We start from the raw sequence: 22075 nt of genomic DNA on the forward strand, positions 1-22075 counted from the left end.
TCCTCCTGAAAGGAAATTAACTGTCATTTAACTTACTTTAATTTAAAGGAAGAAGGTAACAAAACTATTCCATGTTATTGTAGTTTGACCACACTTGGATCCTGTATTTCACTAAGTTATAAAGTGTGAAGTAGGGCTACAGACCTGCAATGTATTTATCTACTATGTTTTACCTGATCTTGTACATTTACAAGGGCCAGCCCAACTTCTGATAAATGAAGAGAGAGTTCAGAAGGCAAAATGGTATAAAGTCCCAAATACTTATTCTGTTGCTGTTCAGCCATTTTTTCAACAGCCTGACGATGAGTAGTTACTTCAGCAAGGAGAGACTAATAACAGAAAAACAATATTGTTATTTTGTTATGCAACGGGAAAAACATCTCTGTAAACTTAGCAAAGCCAGACATTACATGCTGTTTGCAACAAGGCCAGTTGCTTTCAATTTTTTAATTAGATCACTAGTAAGAATTTATCTTGGGATTCCCTGGATTCTCATTTATGACTGACTGTCCAGTTCTCTGCTCCTGTGTGACCACAGGTATACTGAAAATGTCAAGTTTTCAGCACCTCCACTTAAATTAGATTATTTTTGTTCAACATCTTTGTTGGTGACATGGACAGAGGGATTGACTGCGCTCTCAGCAAGTTTGCCCATGACTCCAAGCTGTGTGGTTTGGTTGATACACTGGAGGGAAGGGATACCATCCAGAAGGACCTTGACATGCTTGTGAGGTGGGCTGATGCCAACCTTATGAAGTTTAACCATGCAAGGTCCTACACTTGGGTCGAAGCAATCCCAGGCACAGCTACAGATTGGGCAGAGAAAAGATTCAGAGCAGCCCTGCAGAGAAGGACTTGGGGGGGTGTTGGTCGATGAGAAAATGAACATGAGCCGGCAGTGTGAGCTCACAGCCCAGAAAGCCAACCGTATCCTGGGCTGCATCAAAAGGAGCGTGACCAGCAGGTCGAAAGAGGTGATCCTGCCCCTCTATTCTGCTCTTGTGAGGCCTCACTTGGAGTATTGTGTACAGTTCTGGTGTCCTCAACATAAGAAGGACATGGAACTGCTGGAACAAGTCCAGAGGAGGGCCACGAGGATGATCAGGGGACTGGAGCACCTCCCGTATGAAGACAGGCTGAGAAAGTTGGGGCTGTTCAGCCTGGAGAAGAGAAGGCTGCGTGGAGACCTCATAGCAGCCTTCCAGGATCTGAAGGGGGCCTATAAGGATGCTGGGGAGGGACTCTTCATTAGGGACTGTAGTGACAGGACAAGGGGTAATGGGTTAAAACTTAAACAGATGAAGTTTAGAGTGGATATAAGGAAGAAATTCTTTACTGTAAGGGTGATGAGGCACTGGAATGGGTTGCCCAAGGAAGTTGTGAAGGCTCCATCCCCGGCGGTGTTAAAGGCCAAGCTGGACAAAGCCTCCGGTAATACGGTTTAGTGTGAGGTGTCCCTGTCCATGGCAGGGGGGTTGTAACTAGATGATCTTAAGGTCCTTTCCAACCCTAACTATTCTATGATTCTATGATTTTGCTGCTTCCCTCCCCGTCCCAAACTCCTGAGATAGAGTGTGGATAGGCAGAATGTGACATTTCTATAGTTCCCCCCTATTTCAAATGAGAGGAGGAAAATCACTAAAAAACATGCTAGTATGCAAAATTGGACAAATGCAAATACTTAAATATAATCTTAAATATCTTTAAAATAAAATATTACAGCCCATCAGCTACTTCACATTTTATGGAGTTGTCTAGTAGCTTACTCAAAAATCAATGAATATTGTCTAATTTGAATTTGTGGTGGTTTTGAACTGATTAACATTCACAAGCAGATTACAAGATGAATATTGTAATTTAAAAATTGATAAACTTGAAATACCTGCAACTCCTGAAGTTGAGTGTCCACTTCTACATCAGGGCTTAATAAATATTCTTTTGTTTCCTGGATCCAAGACTTCACAATATTAATCTCTGCTTCAACCTCCTCACGCTCCTTCAGCTCCTGTTTCACCATCTTCACACCTTTTTTCACTTTCTGTTGCATACTTCGGAAACAAACAAAAACTACTTGTGAAGAATTAAGCAATGTCAAAAAACATTGCTTTGTCAAAACATATTGAATAATAGAGATAATAATTATTATCAAAAGTAATAAAAAGTGTTGCAACAGACTACTAAAGCAGCACACTTAAATTTCTCATGTTCATTCTTCAGTTCATGCCTTTTAATTAGAGTTTCTTGTATTTTGACATCAAGCGCACAATTCTTTTGAAGAAATCCAAATTTTTAGAACCTACATCTAAGCTCACCACTACAGACCGCCCTTATTGTCAGTGGAGGAAGCAGGCAATTCTAGGCCATGATTTAGGATGATTCATCATCATTCTAAAAGAAACTTTTAAAATAGGTCAGGAAATCTGCATCTTATACCTGTCTATTTCTCCACTAATTAGAGAGTGAGAATTAATCCATTCAGATTTGGATATCTACAATCTAAACCAGCATGAGATAGATTCCACTCCTATTGATGGGATTTGCATTGGCAAAATACCTGGGATAAGGCATGGATCAAACACCTGAACAGCATTTTAGATCCAGGGACCTACCTCCACACTTCCACTAAAGCAGAATTTCCATACTTTTGTCAAGAACTTGGATCTCCAGTAAAAAACAGAATCTTTTTTCATGACAGCTCTGTGAAAGATCTACAGGACTACTTGTAACTTTTAAATACATGACATGGATCTTACTGTAATGTTCCCATATTTAATTTGTGTTTGTATAACCTTCCATAGGCAAATCATGGCTTATTTACATGAACATGAGATCATCACAGACCTTATTTCTTAAAATCCAACTCTAAGGGAAGTCCAGAATTACAGAAGTGCTAATATCTCCATGTTTTCTACAGAGCAATCAGTTATGCATGCACAACGAACTTTGTACAGGCTAGGTGTAGGCTTTGCACATTTTTCATCCTCTATCTCTTTTCTTTTTCCCACCAAGGAGACGCAGTTAACAGCATCTTAATGTACTTATGAGGTGGATATGAGCCCTGAAAGTTTGCCGTAAAATTTCCTCGTTTTACATGGCAGAACAACATTTTAGACTTAGATAAACACTTATATAACCACAAAGCGAAATGCTAAGATACGTTTCACATGCTCATGCACCAAATTCCACTGTAAATTTCATAGGGTACCTACTTTTGGTACCTAAGTGCTTCCAACAGGGGAAACAAAGTGGTAAGCTAATCTAAACTTAGGATACAAAAACATAAAAGCTTACTGCAACGGAAGTGTTTAAAATCAGTTATAACTGTAATATAGTTTATACAACTTTTACATAAGTTACTATTATTATGCAAGGGAAGAAGTTTGTGTTCTAAAATGCATACTCCTATTGACTGAAATAAAAAATAATGGTAAAAACATATTTCAAAATTAACAATAATTTCAAGTTAAATTGGTACTTAATTATAATAACCAATATTTCTTTTAAGCATGGTCATTGTTAATGACAACAAAAATGATAGTTGAACTCTCATTAACGAATTGTAAGGTACCATTTTACTAGCGAATCTTTTAAAATATTGCCTTACTTGTGACATCGATCTTGCATTGCTTTGATTTCTTGCATGACTGGTAGTTCCTCTTGAGATGGAGGCTTTACTTCCACATCCTGAAGCATGCTGACAGTCTGCTGTTTGAGCAGGCCCAAAGATGACAACTGGCGCTCCACCTCCAGAAGGAAACTGCTGTGGTAATCCAAGAGTTCCAGGAGTTCTGTCTTGGATGCCTTTTCTACTGAGCTTTCTGGTAAGCGACCTTGTAGCTCATCTATTGCTATGGTGGCTTTCTGAATCTATGGAAAGGAATGTAGTCTTGGCAATAATGAAAATAAAAAGAAGCTAGCAAAACTGATACCAAGAGGTGCTAAATCCAGTGCAGTACATTTAGATGCTGTAAAACAGTTGTGGTATAGGGCTTGTGCAACAGTCTCTATTGCAGATATAAATCTATACTCTAATGATAGATCTAGCTAAGTGGACTAGGACTTGGTAAGGGACTTTTTCGCAAGTGATGAATGGTTGCTTGTATTTTTTAGCATTTAGTATCTTTATTGCCATAGGACCTAGAGCTCTACCCCAAGGTACACCCATATTTGGCATATGTGATACATTTAACAAAACTATTATCCGCATTCCCAGAGAACCTGAAGTCTGAACATAAAATAATGGACAATGGCAGATAAAAAGAGACAGGTAGGATATAAAGAAAAGAGACACATGATCAGTGAGCAATGACAGGCAATGATAACATTGCATAAATTTAGAAATAGCAACTTTATACTCTTCAGGGAAAAAAGTAATTTTAAGAGGTTGAATTAAACTAGAATAGATCATCTGCAGAAGGGAAATACAGAGGATAAGATTCTGAAGAATCACCAGAAACCAAAATAACTCTGTATTTACTATACATGTATGCATATAGAAGAAAAGTGCAAACCTTGGAGGCAGTGATTCTAAACCTAGGTCTTCCATAGTTCTTTTTAGTATGTTTTGAGAAAAATTACTGCTATTCCTGCTATCAGCTTTTGTTACTAGAGGATGATTAATAAGGAAAAAAAACTTAGTACAGTTAACAAATAAAGATTTACCAAGACCAGAAGTTACCTTATCATTAAAGCCCTTCCATTCCTGCACTGCACCTTCCAAAATTTTCTCTTGTTCTTGGGCTACATTCCGGAGCCGTGTCCAGCGCTGCCAAACTGTTGTCATGGATCTACTTATAGTTGCTTTACTGGCATCATTGCTAACTTTTTCCAGCTGTGAAGTCTTTTCTTCTAGGGCTGTGATCTTCTCATGGAAAGAATTCACTACAGACACAAGAGTCTGAAAAAGCAAGAATAAACAGTTTTCCACTTTCACAACACAACTCATAACTATTCAACACACTTGCAGGCAGATGAGCTTTTTCCATTCACTGAAGACAAAGAACACGTACTCTTTGCTGAGTGAGATACAGTTAGGTCTCACTTCATTTTTCATAAAATATCTCACCTCATTTTATTTTTCATGTGCCATATATTCATGTGTCTCACTTTATTTTTCATGTGCAATGTATTATTTACGATTACTTAAGGGACTTGGTCCAAAATGTAAGTCTCTGGAAGCAGCAGAAATCTGGTGTAATCAGATTTTTTCTTTCTTCCTTTGCTAGCCTCTCAAAAGGGATAGATAGTATTCAGGACCCTTCTCATAGCAAAGAAAGACTTTACTATAAGAGTCTAAAAAATGAAAGAAGCAATTCAGGGGTTTAAGCATACATTTATGTCATATTTATATTTAATGACATTTTAGATGTCCAAGGGTATCCGGATATTCTTATGAAGCTGGCAAACATGACTTTACTGTTGGGGAAGATTCCAGCCTTCAGAGACACAGCTGGAGACCAGGCAGGACATCTGCAGTATCACTAACTGTCTATATTAAGGCAACTGACTAACGCCTTAAATACTAGAGTGAGAAAGTAATTCCTTTAAGTTACATTTTTAATTTTAGACTAAACAAGAGTTAATATTAAACCTGAACCCTTCCTGTCCTAGTAAAACTATTACATGTGATCCAAAGTAGGTGGACATTTCTATTGATCTGAATTTCTGTAGGGTACACAATTCTGGGGCTTATGTACCCAAGGCTTTCAGGAACCTTCTGGCTCCTTCCAGTTCTCTACAGTCACAGGCACACAGACAGATATTAAGCTGAAAAGTGATTAAAAATATCTGTCTTGGTCACCCCACAAATAAAATGTGTGTTCCACATAACACAAACCACCTATTGGTGTGTTATGACACAGTTAAGTGCTACAAGAAAAGATCTAAAACCTCAAATTAAGGTTGCCACAGGTAGGGACCCACATAACATACATGTATTTTCATGGAAGGAAATATACTTTTCAGTACCTTACCTTATGCATTAGTAATTTCTCTTCTGCTTCATAAGACAAAGCAGCTTTAGCTACTGAGAATTCAGATAATTTTTTCTCAGCCTCATTCATCACTTCAATAACCTTCTGTCTTGCTGTCTGGTACTCCTGCCACTCAGAAGTACACCTTAAACAAATATAGTTCCAGAGAGAACAATTTAATGCAACATAAAACTATTTGAAAAAATCAGCAATATTATTGCACCTAGTTTTCAAAACCTTTTGCACCTTTTCAAAAGAAAGATTATTGAGAAAGAGCATACATAGAAGCATATGCTCCTGATTTTCAGCTGTGCCTTAAAGACACACTTGTGCATTTAAGAGTCCTTGTTTAATCTTTTCTCAGTGACTTTGCCCAGGATGCACTTTAAACCTACCCAAATTTTTGGAATCCAGAACATTCAGGACTAATAACCAACAGTTATGCTGGTTAAAAAGCTATTTCTGTTTACTTCAAAATGTCTACTTCAATTTTATTTTTTATTGTGTAGTTCTTGTGCCAGGTGGAATAAGGGACAATTACGCCCCACTACTTTTCTCAGTACTGTTCCAAACTTTATATAAATTCTATCATAGCTTCCTCAGGATCACACATCTAATCAATCAGTGGCAGAACAGAAAACAGAATCCAAGAGCTCTGAATCCCAATATCCACTTCTGTCGTCAGTAGCACAAATATTTTACATAAATTAATGTTGTGATTTTTTTTTTGTTTTTTTTATCACCAACAAGGTGATAACATGAAAGAAAAATTTAAAAGATTAATCTACCTTTGCAACTGCTCTTGCTGGGTTTTGGCTTCTTGTTTTGTCCCTTTGGCCTTTTCCTCCAATGCAGCCACATTATGCATTAGCTGCTCTCTTGCTGCGGCTTGGATAAAGGGCTTTATCTCAGACACAAGGTCTTGTAACTCCTTCAAATGATTACTGAACTGAATTTCTGTGCTGAAAAATTCAATGTGGCTCTTTAGGTTCTCCTCAGAGTTCTCAACATCAAGACCATTCCTTGCTAAATGTAGAAATTCCTGAGCATCTTCAAGCCAGTCATTTGCTATCTGCATCACTTGGTAGTATCTTTCGCAGAGGCTATGTAATTTACTCAAGGTAGCCTGAAATAAAAAGGAAAATTATACAGAGGGTTACAGACATAAAACAGCAACAACAAAAATATCCTCTGCTGTGAGTCTGCATTTTGAGTGTGCTTGCTTTCTTTTCCCTTCACTATATGTAACATACAGGTCCAGAGAGACTACATGGAAGTAGGTTTTGCGTGAGTTTGCACTTCTACATGCAGATATAAATGCATATTAAGGAAACCTTCCCCAATGGACACCTCCACCCTCACCCCAAGCCATCCATGTCAATAGGCCACAACCTAAGTCACTAAAGAAACCCGAAAAATGGGATTATTAAAATAAATCTTTTCATTATGATTACAAACATCAAGCCACAGAGCCATTTTTTCAGTTTCATGAGCGAGAAACTAATGACAAGAAGGGTGCACTAACCTGTCTTGTGTGTATAGCTTCTTGAACTTCACTGTCTAGTTCTGTCAGCTCAGCAAGAGTGTCTTCTAGGTCAGCAGGTATCAGCTCCTTTGCTAACGTGTATCTCTCTTTCTCTTTATTGCTTAGTGCATTCATTATTCTCAAGCTTGACTGCACTTCTTCCTGATGTATCTGAACCTTTCTGATTTCTTCTTGGATGCTTTGCAGTTTGAGGTCCAAACTTAATGTTCCGTTAAGTTCTGTTTTCACCCATCTCAACCAGTCAAGTGAGCGACAGATTTCCGTCTGGAAGTCTATGCTTTGCACAAGTCTGTTCTCGCACTCCATCACAGTATCACCAATGGCAGCATGCAAAGACTTCAGTTTTTCTTGCCAAGACTGCACTTGTTGATTTGTTGTCTCACACGCAGATGAGTCAAACTGAGGAGAAATTGCTTCTAGATGTTCAGTTATTCGTTTCAGAAGACTCCCCGAGTCTTGCAAGCTGCCCACCAGAGAATGGTATATTTTCAACTTTTCTTCTATTGGGAGCGTTTCTTCATTTACTTTAATCTGTTCTTTCTTCACTGCCTCTAGTTGTGCCTCAAATTGAATACACATTTTCTCATGCTCCTGGCATGCTTCTGTTGTGTCTTCCAACATACTGATTTTCTGTTCTATTTGCCTCTTCAACTTGTGATACAGTGTGACAAGTTTTAACATCTCATCTGGTTGCCACGGCTGGCCAGTGCTTCGAAAGGCTTCCTTCTTCTGGTTTAGTTCATCCACTGCTGCACCAAGGCTCATCACTTCACCTAAGAGACCTTTGTAGGCCTGCTGTAGTGACACAGCTTCTCTGACTAAAACAGCAGCTGGAACTTTGTCCATGTTAATAAACTGATCTTCTAGTTCAGTCAGAGCTTTACTTGTCAACTCAATTAAAGAAGCATATTCTTTTCTAGCATAAATTGCTTCCTGAACCTTATATAATTTTTCTTTTGCCAGAGCAGTGACAGTATTGAATTGCTGAGGGAGAACGTTAAGTTTCTCATCTAGATAAGAATGATCTACTTCATTAAGTGACAGTAGGATTTCTTGGCCATCTCTTTGCAGTGCAAGTAACAGATTTTCATATTCTGGAGACTGCTCAAGAATCTGTTGGTATTTTGCCAACTGGCTGCACAATTCAGAGTTAGAATTCATTACATTGACTTCTGGGAATGTGACAATATCAGCTTGTTTCAGCCAGTGGCAAGCTTTATCCAAGTCTTCTTTGAAATATTTCCTTGAAACCATATTTTTCTCCAACTCTAACAATCTCTGGTTACACTTCTGTAAAACAGTGTCATACACATTCTGTAGTTCTTGCAGTTTACCTAACACTTCACTCTTCTCTTGTTTTGTTGTTTCTTTCATTAAATCCCTTCCTTGAGCCCACAACACTGTGACTTCATTTTGATAGGCCTTTAGGTTAGCCTGGATATTCTTACAAGTCCTGATCTGCTTGTTCACATCTTCTGGCAACAGACAAATGTGTTCCAGAAACGTTACCTTCTTCTCATGCTGGTGAATTTGGTTTGTAGCCTGAAAGACTGCCATGAGAAACTGGGTCTTTTCAGACAGTGCTTTATTCAGGTGCTTTCTTCTTTGGCCAACCAGATTGCTGAGACAAGCTACGTGATGCTGTGCATCAGAAAGTGCTTTCTGCAGCTCCTGCCTTTCATTGAGCCCTAGGTTGGTCATCACCCTGTCAGCATCCTTCACAAGTGTCTTCAGAACAAGTTGCTTGGCTTCAAGCTCACTGCAAATGGTAAGATGATCCATGAGAAGACTCTGAGCCAAATCTGGGGGTGGGCTCTGTTTAAGAGCCTCTGAGATACCAGGCTGTTGCTCCTCTGCCCATTCCATTAGTTCCTGAAATTTGGAATGCACCAAACTGAGCTCTTCTAAGGTTGAAACAGAAACTTGAATTTTCCTTTTGACAAGGTCCTCTAGCTGAGTCCAGCGTTGCTCGAAATGACCAAATTGCTCCTTTACTAATTCTTTGTCATCAAGATTCAGATGTTCTATCATCTTCTGTTTCTGATCTTTCAAATCTTCCAGAGCAAATCTTCTTTCCTGTAGCGCCAGTGCCAGTTTTTGCAAAGCTTCAAGGTGCACGTTTGTACTTTCAGCATCAGATCTATTATCAAAATGGACAGGACATAAATGAATTATTAGATCCTATCTCAGGACAGACTTTTAAAATCAGTCATGATGAATTATAAGCCGACTATGACCTGAAATCAACATGATTTAAATACCTACAGTTTCCAGATTCCTTTGAAGGTACAAGTCCTGAATACTCATTAAATAGTTTAACATTTTTATTTCTCTCTCTTTCATCTGAAATATGGTCGTCAGGCTGACCATACAAATTAACATGAATACTACAGAGCATTCTCGTTATATTGCACATATGAACAACAGCAAGTAACTGAGATTGTTCCACAACAATGATAGCAGCAGTAATGCACTCACAATTCTACACACAGCTGGTGTGTTTATGCTACACAAAGCAGCTGCAGCCATTTAGCAGCAGCAACTAAGCTTTAATATTACAGCCTAATAGATAAAACACAGTATCACAATGAAAAACACATACAAAATGCAGTAAATAAATTAAGAGTTCAAACAAAATAGCTAAATTCTTGAAATATCAGAAAATGCTATATTCTGAGACAGGATCAATCAGTACTGAAGATATGTCTTCTCAAACTCTCTTTATTTCAATACAAGTAATTGCCCTATCATTAATATGTGAGGCTTGCTTTTAATTACGCATGGAAAAAGAGATTTCAGCATCTATGCACTAAGTCAGCTTTGTGAGTGCTACTCCTTTTTTACCTAGCCAGGTTGTCCCACTCTTTTGTAAGCTTTTCCAAGAAAACTTCAACTACGTTCATGCGATCATGGTAATCCCCTGTCCTCTGCAGATCCTCCTCCCTCTGTACGAGCAAACTATGTGCCTGAAGACAGAGGTCCAGCCACTGATTGCTCAGTTCTCCTATTTCCTTGTGTTCAGGAGAATCTTGTCCTTGTGTTAGTTTGTTCATCTTCTCAGCCACAGAGCTAAGAGCTGACTGCTTTGACTGCAACTTCTGTCTGAACTCCTGAGAAATAAACAAATCAAAAACAATATGGTGACAGATATTCAAAGCTATAAGATGGAATTTAAATAAAAAGTCTGAAACAAATTGTGCAAGGACTAATTAAGGCAACTGTTAAGCAGATGTAACTGGAAGATGTGCCTTCTCCCCATCTTCTGAGGTCATGACAGGTTGGTTACAGACAAGAAAGCAAACCAGAGCAGTTTTCAACTGCCAGTGATAAGCAGAAATCATGATGATCAAGTCCCACCTTGCTGTACAGTCTTCCAGACTAGCACAGCATCCACCTTACACTAAAACATGCAAGATAGTCTGGATCTCCTGAGAATTCATTTTATCAGCAGTGGTTCTAGTTAATTTTCTTCCTTTTCCATTTGAGTCCATTAGGAAGCAGAGTCCTTGAGTCAGTGAGCCCCCACATATACATACTTTGCATTGTTCCTACTTCTATAATAGCAACCACTATGCTGTTACTAATGAAACAAAGCCAGTGACGATCTAGGTATGATTGCTACTTGAGTTAATAAATTCCAGTACAAGTCTATCTGCATACACATTTTTACTGAATAACAAGTCACAGAAAACCCTAGAAAAAGAAAATACAATATACTGACAACTGAAGCTAATGAAATATTTTTCAGCCCTATCTAGGGTAAGTATTTTTTTTTCCCCAAAGTCTAGTTCCAATAACTAACTAAACAACCATGCCCAGCTCCAGAACTTTGCTGGGATGATGGAATTTACACTGAGGGCTGGCAGGGGTTCTGAAGGAGAGATGCTACTACCCAGCTCTGCCTCATTCTTCTTCATGACTGCTTCAAACGGAGTTAGGCATCTTCCTTTCCCAGGACAAATTCAAGCAAAAAATACACTCTGTGCCACATCTGACAGTACAGGAGGTGCCTGCCTTTCATAATAATCTACAGTTCCTGAGTGAAATAGCAAAGAAACAGAGACTTCTGCTTCTTCCTGGACTCTAATGATTGCTAGTGTAACAGCTTTCAGTCCACATTGTGTTGAGGTATCTTCAAGAGCTATGACTTTGTTCACACACTTGTGCAGAATAGACATTAAACGAAGTGCTGTTTACTCTTCACCTAACTCCTTGCATGGCAGAAAAAGAATGCAAGCAAACTGTAGATCAAAAATGCAAAACCTAAGCATTTCATCATTTAATAAAAAAAAATAACCTATTTTCCTGTTTCTTCTTGTTACTTTACTGATGTTTATGATACATGCAGAATGGCCATAAAAATTCTCTCTTCTGTAATTAATGAGTGAAGATCTGAAGGCAACTGTCTCATTATTTAGGGTAAATTAAATTGGGTTTCTGTCATACCTATTCTCCAGTAGTTTTCAGAGTCCAGAAACACTGAATAGCTTCCTCAACTAATTTTGAAATAAATATAAATAACTTAGAAGTATTGAAAACAAAGAATTAAGCAAGCATGAGCTGCAGAACTTATCTTCAGGTCCACTGTGATTGGCAATTAGCTTATTAAAAGTGAAGACAAATCAGACCAGTATGCAGAAAATTGTATACTGTTAAAAAAAGAGACAAAGCCAGAAAAATATTAGTGTTTTGCTTTCTGTGTCACCCTGTAATATTAATAAGGAATCACTCTTTTCTCTGACTTCTCTGCTCTTGCTTAGAACATATAAGCAATTATATGCAGTAGTGCATTTTTGACGATTTTTATCAGCTGCAGGATGAACTTCTTATGTTCTGTTCTTAACCCAAAGCATCCTTACCTTAACCTGGAGTACCATATTCTGGGCAATGTTTAGCTCCAACTCTGCCCGTCTCCTTTTTAAATTCTGTAGTTGCTGATCTGCATCCTGGAAATATATCCAGAGCTCAGCCTTCATTTGTTTGATCTCCTCCCAGCCTTGAGCCAAATACTGTGAGTGCATTATCTGTTGCTCAATCTGGAAGAATAGAAATGGAGTAGGCATCTATTTTTGGAGAATGAAGGATGAATACCATTCCTCCCCCAAGCACAACGCTGTACTAAAGCAAATTTCTGCTCTAGATTCTGAAAGGGCTAATATTACCCACAAAAAGAGTCTTAAACTTCAAAGTCATAAAAATCAGACCTATCAAAAGGAAGGTCTTTGGGAAAAAAAAAGAAATGTCATTTACCATACAGATCAGCAAGTATATTTTCAAATGTCCTCAGCCTTCAGTTAAAGCTTAAATTAGTTGTACAATTTAGTCTATTGCATGCTAAGAATATTGCTGGACTGTAAACTACATGCCTTTACAACGACCAAATAAAAGCTTGAACTAAACATTTTCATGTTATTTGCTCAGCCCAGTTATTTTTCCTATATGCATTTTGTAAAATGCAAATAAGAATGCTTACCAGATCTGAGCCCGTCAATCACCTCAAACCAATAGTCACACAGCTTCTTTTGCTCCAAATACAGCAGTAGGGTACCTTTAAGGTTTAGACACTGAACCAGCTTAATATATCTCAGCACTGTACTGTCTGTGATTTCATAAAAATGTTTCACTTCTTCATACATAAAAGGAGAATCTTACTCTGATGTTTCGGATGATTTTTCACTGTTCAGTATTTGGACAGCCATTGTTTTACGGATTACTTGAACTTGTAAAATTTGGTTCTCTGGAATGGAATACTGTTACTATATATATTAGATTTTTACTCTTGGTAGAAGTAGTTTCAAAAGTTTGGTTGTGTGTGTATATGTAACTAACATTTTCATGTTTACAACAATGTTCATAATGTTTCTTTTCTAATAATTTATGTTTATAATTTTATTGTAACATGAAGTACTAAGCTACTTGAAAACTTAACATTTAGGCATGCTTCATAAATTAATATGCTGAAATAGATGCACTCCAATTTATGAATTGAACCATCAGATTTTTTTTATTATGGTTACAATTAATATACTCATATGTGCTAATAAGAATTGAATAGTATTGAATAAATAATAACAATAAAATATGTCTAAGCTTTAATAAAATACAGAGAAGAACAGACTGAACTGTGGTTCATGAAAACAAACAATTCAGATCAGGTTTTCTTCCACAGAAAGTTATTTGTATGGCTTTAGACAAACATCTTGTAACATTGCCTAAGTACCTTTCGCAACTTTTTCTGTGTGTCTTTGTATTACTACCTGGATGGCAACGTTTGGATTCAATAAAAAAAAAAAAATTAAAAAAATATTAAAATCATAAAAGCAGAAAGAAAACCATTTTGAAAATAAGTACTTAAGATGATAGTAAGATGACATTTCTTCAAACCATTACCCAATATGACCTTTTTAAAAGAGGATAGATCAAGGCAGTTAAAGCTCTAAACAGGATTAAAAGCAGGTTGTTGTGGTTATCTTGTACCGTTTGTTTTGTTTGTTGAATATCTGTTGCTGTACTCTTCACTGTGGCATCTGACAGATCACACATGGAACACAGAAGATCCAAGTATGTATTGGCTTGCTCCTGCAGAGCCCGGAAATGTTTTACCTGAGGGAAGACAATCTTCAAATAAACTCTGAGACTGTGGAAATTATACTTTATTACAATCACACATTTTAGCATTTTTTACTTTAGCTTATTATTTCCAAAAGATGAAACGCAGACATAAATTATTTTATTAGGTACGGCTGCTCTGTCAGAATTATGGACAAGAGCAACCCTTAAAAACTTGATTATCATCCTACATTGCCTGTAGGAGCTCACCTCTCTCTATGAAGTTTCCTCATCACAAAAGAAAATTATTACATTGGTGTTGACAAGCAGGGCAATGACATACCTCCTAGAGTCCCAGGAAGGAGGGCTGAGTGACCACCTAATGCAGAGAGTCAGTGCTGGTTCCTTGTGGGCTACACAGCCCTCTGAAAAGGTCAGAGGGTATCTAATTTCTATTAATATAAAAATTTTACCTGAGGCCACCTTATTAAGGAGAACTGAGCATTTTCAAGTGCTGAACTTTTACCTGTTTAACTGCATCTGCCAAGCTGAAGGGTGGCCAGGTAGCTGGCTTTAGCTCTGATTTCACTGTAGACAGCCAAGTCTGGCACTGCTGTAGGGTGTCTTGATGATTAACATGTTTTTGGAGTTCATTTTCCAAACTCTGGTACACCTAAAATAAACATTTTGTAACATCACTGCATTTTCACACACCATTATTGGCTCTCTTCTCCAACCTTGAAAATTACAGATAGAACAGAATTATTAAGACTGTGGTTATTTTAGCTCTTATACATAAAACTATCAAGGGCTGATATGCTCACTGCATCTTGCTAATTTGTGGAGAAAATGGACAATAAGACATGGCTTCTGGAAAGTAAAAATAAATTTCAAAATAAAGAGTGTTGTCTCTTATTTCTGTATTCTTGTTCATCATTTTGCCATTATCTAGTATCAGGTTTTACCTACCTCTATAACTATGCTTTTTGGAGTTTTGTATTTTGTTCTGGTTTGGGTTTTTGTCAGTTTTTGGTTTGGTTTGGTGGGGTTTATTTTTGGTTTTGGGTTTTTTTGGGTTGGTTTTGACTATTCTGGATTGATCTCCTAATTGGAGTAAAAGAAGGACACAGCTAGCCCTTCTTAACTGTATATTCTGGTTTTACTAAGAGAAGATTTCCTAGCATATACTTAAGACCCATTATTGTACCTATGCAAACTGCTGACACCAAGAGTGCGATTTGCTTCCTAGTTCTTGGAGCAGGAATAGTTCTAATGTCTTTGCTGCAGCTTCTCAGAAGCTAGTGTAACTTGAATGTAATGAGGGTGTGGAGAGATTGAGGTAAGAACTGATAGGAAGTTAGTTTTGCTGGCTACAAGGCAACATTCAGTTCACAAGAAATTTAGCTGTAGCACAGTAATGATGAAGTACTACATTAGGAACCTGTAGGCTCAATTTAAATGAAAATTGTAGAAATTTTTACACCATTTAAAGAAACAAACACAGAAATAATAATGTGTATTGTTCTTAAATGACATAAAAACATGTTTGAAACAAGACTTACTCTTTGGGCTGTACTACATATCGCAGAATAGCTGTCTTTTGCCCCCTGAAGATGGCTTTGTATGTTTTGTTTAAATCTTCCTTGAAGATGTTCTGTGCATTGACTGATCAAGTAGTCCCCTTTACTCTTAAGGTTGTTCAAACGATCTTCAAATCCTGCAATTTCTTCCATGATAGCCTAAGAAATAGATAAAATACTTTGGAAGAAATATTTCAAACATAAAACATGTTCTGCATCACAGCTTTTTACGTAAGCCTTTTTTATTTTTTTTTTTTTCTTCCTTAAACATGACTTGTCTTTAGATTTGGAAAAAGGTTTTCAGACAAACTGCATTGTTATACTCAAACTATTAGCGTGCATACTCTGTAAAATCATTGTCAAAAGTCTGTACATAAATAGAATGTACAGACAGAAACATCAGTATCACTTCATGTGTAAATATCATGTGCTCATGCCCCGAGACTACCCTTAATCTTCCTTTGTTGCAGGCTTTCCAGGCCTCCACCAACTTCTTTTGTGCCTAGTAACGAGGACTAAACCTGATGCTGGATCATGTCTTATTCCATAAGCTCCTCCACTGTAAACAGTTCTTTCCATTGACTTTGGCACAACCAAATTTTTATTTAAGGAGGTTACTTGAAGAATAGCACTAATCACAATGAGGGTGATTTCAACATTCACCTTTAGAATCTCAGTTTCAGTGAGTGGTGGGGAGGGTTATATTTTGCTTTATTTTATGTTCTAGAAAGCATCAGCTATCAATGTAGTGAATGATTATAATTAATAGCAACCATAATAATACCTTTTAATAAAAGCAATGGAGGAAATGTTACTACCTAATGGGAGGCAGGGAGAATTTTGAAAACGTAAAATATTTTTTTTTACCTTTAAAAGTGCCAGGGCAAAAATGCTTTAGGAGTAAAATTAACCAAATACATTTTTTGCGGTCTATTTCCTGGGACATCTTAGCAAAAATCTGACACAGAATTCAGACCAGTGTACAAGAAAACTCCTGTGCAGATGCAGTCTCATCCAAGTTAAGTCCTAACAACAAGGTAGACTTGTTAACTGCATTAATGACAGTGATGATTCTTTACACAGTTAGCAGTAAGAGGAATAAAACTGATGGCTTGGCTTCATGAGCGAAGATTTGGGAAGGGCTTTACCCACGCTTACTACAGGCACGATGACCAAGGGCATATGGTATAGGCAAAACTGGTTGGAAAAAAGGCAGCTTAAGCAATCAGGAAATTTCTGAACAGGACTGTCATCTCCTGGGGCAATCTCGAGTGACCAATGTCCTGAATGCGAGGTTGGATCTGCAGCTTCCAATGCACCTTGTCACCTGCCGTTCTGACCCTTGTCAGTCGCTACAGGGCTTTGCAAGTGTGAGTAAACCCTTCCAGCCTGCACGATGGATGTTTTAGGTGAGGCGAATAGGTGAATGACAAATAAGTAAAGCTCTGGAGTGTAGACAGAGAAGCAGAGAAGAAAAATTTTATTACACCACACAAAGAAAGTTTACCCAGCAGCAAACCCACCTTGTGGTTAGCTAGTTGCTGAGTGATTATTTCAAGACTGTTACTCTCCATGAGGTCAGGGCTGACCAGCCTGCTGGACATATGTAATAACCATTTCTCCCCTTCTTGCAAATCACTGTTGTAATCCTCATGTTCTTTTACTCTTACCTCTAAGGTTTCAACGTATGCCTGCAAGTCCACAATAAACAAAATTAAATATTAATGTAAGTACAATAATAAAAAATAAAAAATAAAAAACAAACCAAAACAACAAACCACCAACACAAACCAAAACCTACCAAAAGCTTGAAAACATGTAAGAGCTATCTTCTACATTTACATTCCTGTGAGGGACTTTCACAGGATTAGACTATTACGGAAGACATAAAAGGGATTATTCTGTAGTAGTGAGCAGTGTTTTCAATTCTGATGAAATACTATACTTTGAAGACTGCAGAAACCCCTAAGGATTTCCTTATTTTTTTTAAAAAAAGGAACACTCTCTTGACATTAAGTTCTCTTAGAAACAGTTAGTACATGATGTTTGAGACACTTCACGTGATCTATCAAATGTTATGGTTGGGCCCCTGCCGCTCACAGCCTTTGCACATATATATTGCCTGTGATTGTGGTAGGTAAATTAAGAATGTACATATTCAGCTAAAATGTATTTATTCTTTTTAAGAGAGATTTTTTGTAAGATCCTCTACATTAAAGTCATCAACATTACACCTAATGCAACTATTATCAATTTTGTGATATAGATCAGAGGAATGTTTCTAAATTTAAAAATAAACAAACAAACAAAAAAAAACCAACAAAAAAAACCCCAGCACAAAACTGAAAAAAATAAAATAATCTGCTATTGGTGGACAGATTTGCCATTAAAGGTACTTAGGTCAAACATAAGGTTTGCAGAGCTTATCCTTATTAGGAGTATAACCTATTAAAAGCTTTAGGAATAATCATACTTTAGAACATATTTAGTACTCTTAAAGATCTAATACTTCTACACACATGGACTAATGAATCAATGTTAATTAATAATGTCCTTGGCTGAATTAATTTATATCCATCTTGCACTTAATTTTCTCAGCGACTTCCATTCAACAACTAAACTAGATTAAACAGGGTTTGAGTGAGATCTAGCAGAAACAAGAGACAAAATGGTAGAATTTAAGGGCATCTGTCTCTTCAAAAAATTCAAAAAATGTATTAAAAAAAATTAAAAAAATGTATTTAGAAATATATTCAAAGCAATTAAAAATAGTAGCAATAGTACAAACTAGTTGCTGATATATTTCCCCTTAGTGTTATGAAGACTTTATCTACCACATTCAAAACTCATTCCAGTCATTCGTTAGATTTATTTAGGTAGACGTTCTTTTCATATTCAAGAATCTCTTTCCTCCCTATTTCCTCCCATTTTATCCCACCCACCCCCAAAAAAAAAGTAATTAAATCTAATTGGCTCTGTGTACAGGGTGTGACACGACAGCATGAAACAAACAGTCAATGACTTAAAGAGGGGAATAAAACATAGCAAATTGAAAGAACCTAGAATTTTCTTCCTGACTTATTACCTTTGTTGTGCTGCAGAGTTCCTGGTAACTGCTCTGAAGGTCTTGAATGTTGTTCTTTAGAGTCTCATCATTCACCAGATCAAAAAGCGCTTCTCCCTTTTCAATCACTGATTTTATTGAAGGCTCATGGGACAGAACAGTTTGCTGTATGGACTACAATGCAAGCAAGAACTAAAATACATCCACTGAACACTGAAGATCCATTTCACTAACTTCTCTTTGATCTGAAGCACAGCCTTCTATCATGATATATATTCTCCCTTAGTAGATGAGAAGAGTTGTGCTACCAGTACAGGACTATATTTCTCCGCCATGTCTTAAGAGAAAGCAATTTTGCAGGCATTTAAAAGCAATTGCTCTTTCTGTGAGTGGCTAGTAGCACAGATGATAATCTGCAGCTGGTGAAGGAAAGGGAGTTAATATGTGTGAAGTGGCCAGTGCTAGGGATAAAACTTGTGCAGAGAAACAAATTCTGCGAATAGGTGGGAAAACAACAACAAAGCCATATTCTTCATGAGACAGTGTGCAGATGAGTGTGCAACCTGATTTGTTATGTCATTGTGCCACTGACTCAGAGAGCATGACACATGCCAGCATCTATTAAATAACAGTGAGTTACCAGCTCCCCAAATGTGCAGGAAGCAAGCACACAGCTATGACATACGATTATGAGTACTGAAGGCAGCAGGAGGTAGTTGATGCTGTGCAGCTACTGCTCAGCAATAGTGAAAATATTGGTTAGCAGCACTGTTTTAGCCACAAAGTTACAGTGCTAAATGGGCTGCTACGAGGAGTTAGCTCCATCCCAGCCAGACCCAGTACACATCTTATGAAACACCTGTAAACCTGAAGTATTTTATGAATAGGAATTTTATGAAAACATCATTGGGAAGAGAAATTAGGTTTGTTGTAAATTTTTACTCATTTTTATAACTAGAAAAAAAAAAACAACAAACCAAACAACACAAAAAACCACAAAACTTCATTAAAATCCTAACTAAGCCCAGAGGAGGCCACAGCAGCTGACTGTCTTAGATGTCAGTCGAGCTAGGACATCCAGAAAACTGATTAAGTCAATATAAATACAACATCTGCAATGAAGAAAGATCAACTGATTTCTATCCTTGCTTAAACCAGTCAGCTCTGTTGGTACCAACAGAATTACTCGTATGTGTACTCATAAAAGAATTCTGCTCCATAACAGGAAATATTCAGATGTAGAAGCCTTATTAGGACATTCACATTTCAAATACAGGTGATCATCCAGGTTTGTAGATAGAGATATCATACACAGGTTCCCTTTGATGCCTATCTGGACATCCAGATCAGAGACACCTCATATATCTATTAAGAAAACTTGAACAGACACCTGGATTAGAGTCGCTAGGTCAAAAATGATTCCATAGTACAATGATATAATCCCTTTTTACCTTGTATTTGGACAACTGGGCCTTCTTCTCATAGAGTTCACTCTTTGGCTCCACGGGAGCATGTAACATGGCTTGGTACTCCATGACCCACTGAGTCTGTGCCTTGTACTTGTCTGAGAACTCTTTTGCCAGCTGAAGACACTTCTCTGAAGTCATGTGCTCTTTCCTGATGGAGCCACCCAGCTCTTCAAGCTGTTCCACATGATCTCCAATTTCTTTTCTTAACTGGTCAACTTCATTTTCCTCCATGTACTTTATAGCTCGCTCCCCCTTCTCACGGGCAGATTTCAGTAAACTGTGGCCTATGTCCATATCACTCAATAGGAGCTGTGAAGGAAGTGTTAGTTAACAGAAAATGTATGAATTTAGATGAGGACACAGAAGGAACTACTAGGAAAATTTAATGGACTTTTCCTTACAAAATTCCTGGAGTTAAGGTGTGGTAAACTAGAAAGCAGCAAAAAAAGCGGATACTTCTGCTCTGCACTGGGCTTGTGAAGATAAACACAGAAACTGAGGGCTCTCAGGAGAAAATCTGAAATGGATTAAAAGTTTTCCTTCAACTTTGAAACATGAGTTTTACTACTGAGTTATGTCAATGAGGAGAAATAAAAAGCACTTCTTGTCACTGTGCATACTGGTATAAAATATAAATGACAGGATGCCTTGCAAGGTCTTATGGAAGGATAGGATTGTATTATTTAGGACTATTCATAACCTCAACAAACAAACTGTAGGAAGTTTTATGATGGGTCATCTTTATCCTATTAGCGTCTCTGGGCAAGTTGAAGTCAGAATTTTGAGCCGCTGTTAAGATGCATGTTAAAATGTAGAATCTTTCTAGTGAACAGAAATAAAAATTACATTCAAGAAAGCTGTACCTCTAGCTTCTGCACTTTTTTCTCCATTGCTGTTTTATCAACCATGTCGAACTTGGTGATCACATTTCTGAAGTTCTTGTTAGTAGCTCCATACCAATTTGTGTAAGCACTAAAAGCCAATTCTGACTCTTCTATACAGCGTATTTCTTCTTCCAGAAACTTTATTTGCTCCTTCAAACAAATAAGGTTGAGGAAACAAGAACCACCCAGATGTTTATCACTGCTATTGACTAAAGATAGCAATAAATTATTATTTATTAATAAAACCTGATAAGAATTAAATAGATTGAGTTTTTTCATTCTAGTGGGCAATTCACACTAGGATCTTGTCAGGTTGTACATACAGCAACTCACTAATGTTAAAACTGAGTTAATAATAAACAACGAAAAGGTACTTACGTTTCATAATTTGAATTGTGACTTGAGACACTTATTACTTAAAGTGACCTGAAGACTGCTCATTACAAATTAAAATTTTCCCCTACCTATGTGTTTCAGTGATAACCTTAAAAAAAATCTCTACAGGTTGTTTAGCATTCAAACACGAAAATCTGAATTTCTCTCCTGAGCCTGCTAAAAAAGATAGTAACAACATCTGATGAATACTGAATATCTTGAAAGGTCATTATCTCTATTACCATTATCTAATTCATTTAGTCCATATAAGTGTGTGTATATATATATATGAATATATATGAATATTTAATTAAGTCTATAGTAATTAATACTGATAAAGTCATTAAGAAAGTCTGTTTATATTTGCTTAACTGTCAATTTATGATGTCACAATGAATTAATTTTTATTACTTACTAAGACATGAAGAAGAAGAGTTTGATAGCGTGATGTAAGCTGCGTAGCCTGGCTTCCCATTCTGCTTGAAGTGAGACTTTGCTCTAGTATTTGCTGAGCCAATACCCCAACTTCCTCCACATCATCTTTGTAGATTGTAATTTCTTCGTGCCACTTCTACGACAAAGACATTATCCAGCTTATATGACTGATTCAAACATCTTAAGCACAACATGAATTCA

At 37.2% G+C, this 22075-nt stretch overlaps 1 protein-coding gene across 5 annotated transcripts in view; it reads right to left on the minus strand.

Moving 5' to 3' along the window:
* The window catches only part of SYNE1 (spectrin repeat containing nuclear envelope protein 1), a gene marked incomplete at its 5' end in the record, with an annotated part of 295244 nt that overhangs the window by 120189 nt on the left and 152980 nt on the right, over positions 1-22075 (minus strand). For all 5 annotated transcript variants that reach the window (XM_080616381.1, XM_080616380.1, XM_080616378.1 and 2 more), the window contains 17 exons: positions 174-329; positions 1883-2048; positions 3605-3867; positions 4679-4897; positions 5973-6117; positions 6761-7098; positions 7498-9658; positions 10363-10628; positions 12378-12554; positions 13996-14121; positions 14594-14740; positions 15630-15806; positions 17171-17338; positions 18733-18885; positions 20163-20489; positions 21044-21214; positions 21855-22010. In XM_080616381.1, coding sequence (XP_080472507.1) covers positions 174-329; positions 1883-2048; positions 3605-3867; positions 4679-4897; positions 5973-6117; positions 6761-7098; positions 7498-9658; positions 10363-10628; positions 12378-12554; positions 13996-14121; positions 14594-14740; positions 15630-15806; positions 17171-17338; positions 18733-18885; positions 20163-20489; positions 21044-21214; positions 21855-22010 — 5316 coding nt within the window. The remainder of the gene's footprint in view (positions 1-173; positions 330-1882; positions 2049-3604; positions 3868-4678; positions 4898-5972; positions 6118-6760; positions 7099-7497; positions 9659-10362; positions 10629-12377; positions 12555-13995; positions 14122-14593; positions 14741-15629; positions 15807-17170; positions 17339-18732; positions 18886-20162; positions 20490-21043; positions 21215-21854; positions 22011-22075) is intronic.

Source organism: Psittacula echo, assembly GCF_963264785.1.
Source record: "Psittacula echo genome assembly, chromosome: 4".
Lineage (NCBI taxonomy): Eukaryota > Metazoa > Chordata > Aves > Psittaciformes > Psittacidae > Psittacula > Psittacula echo.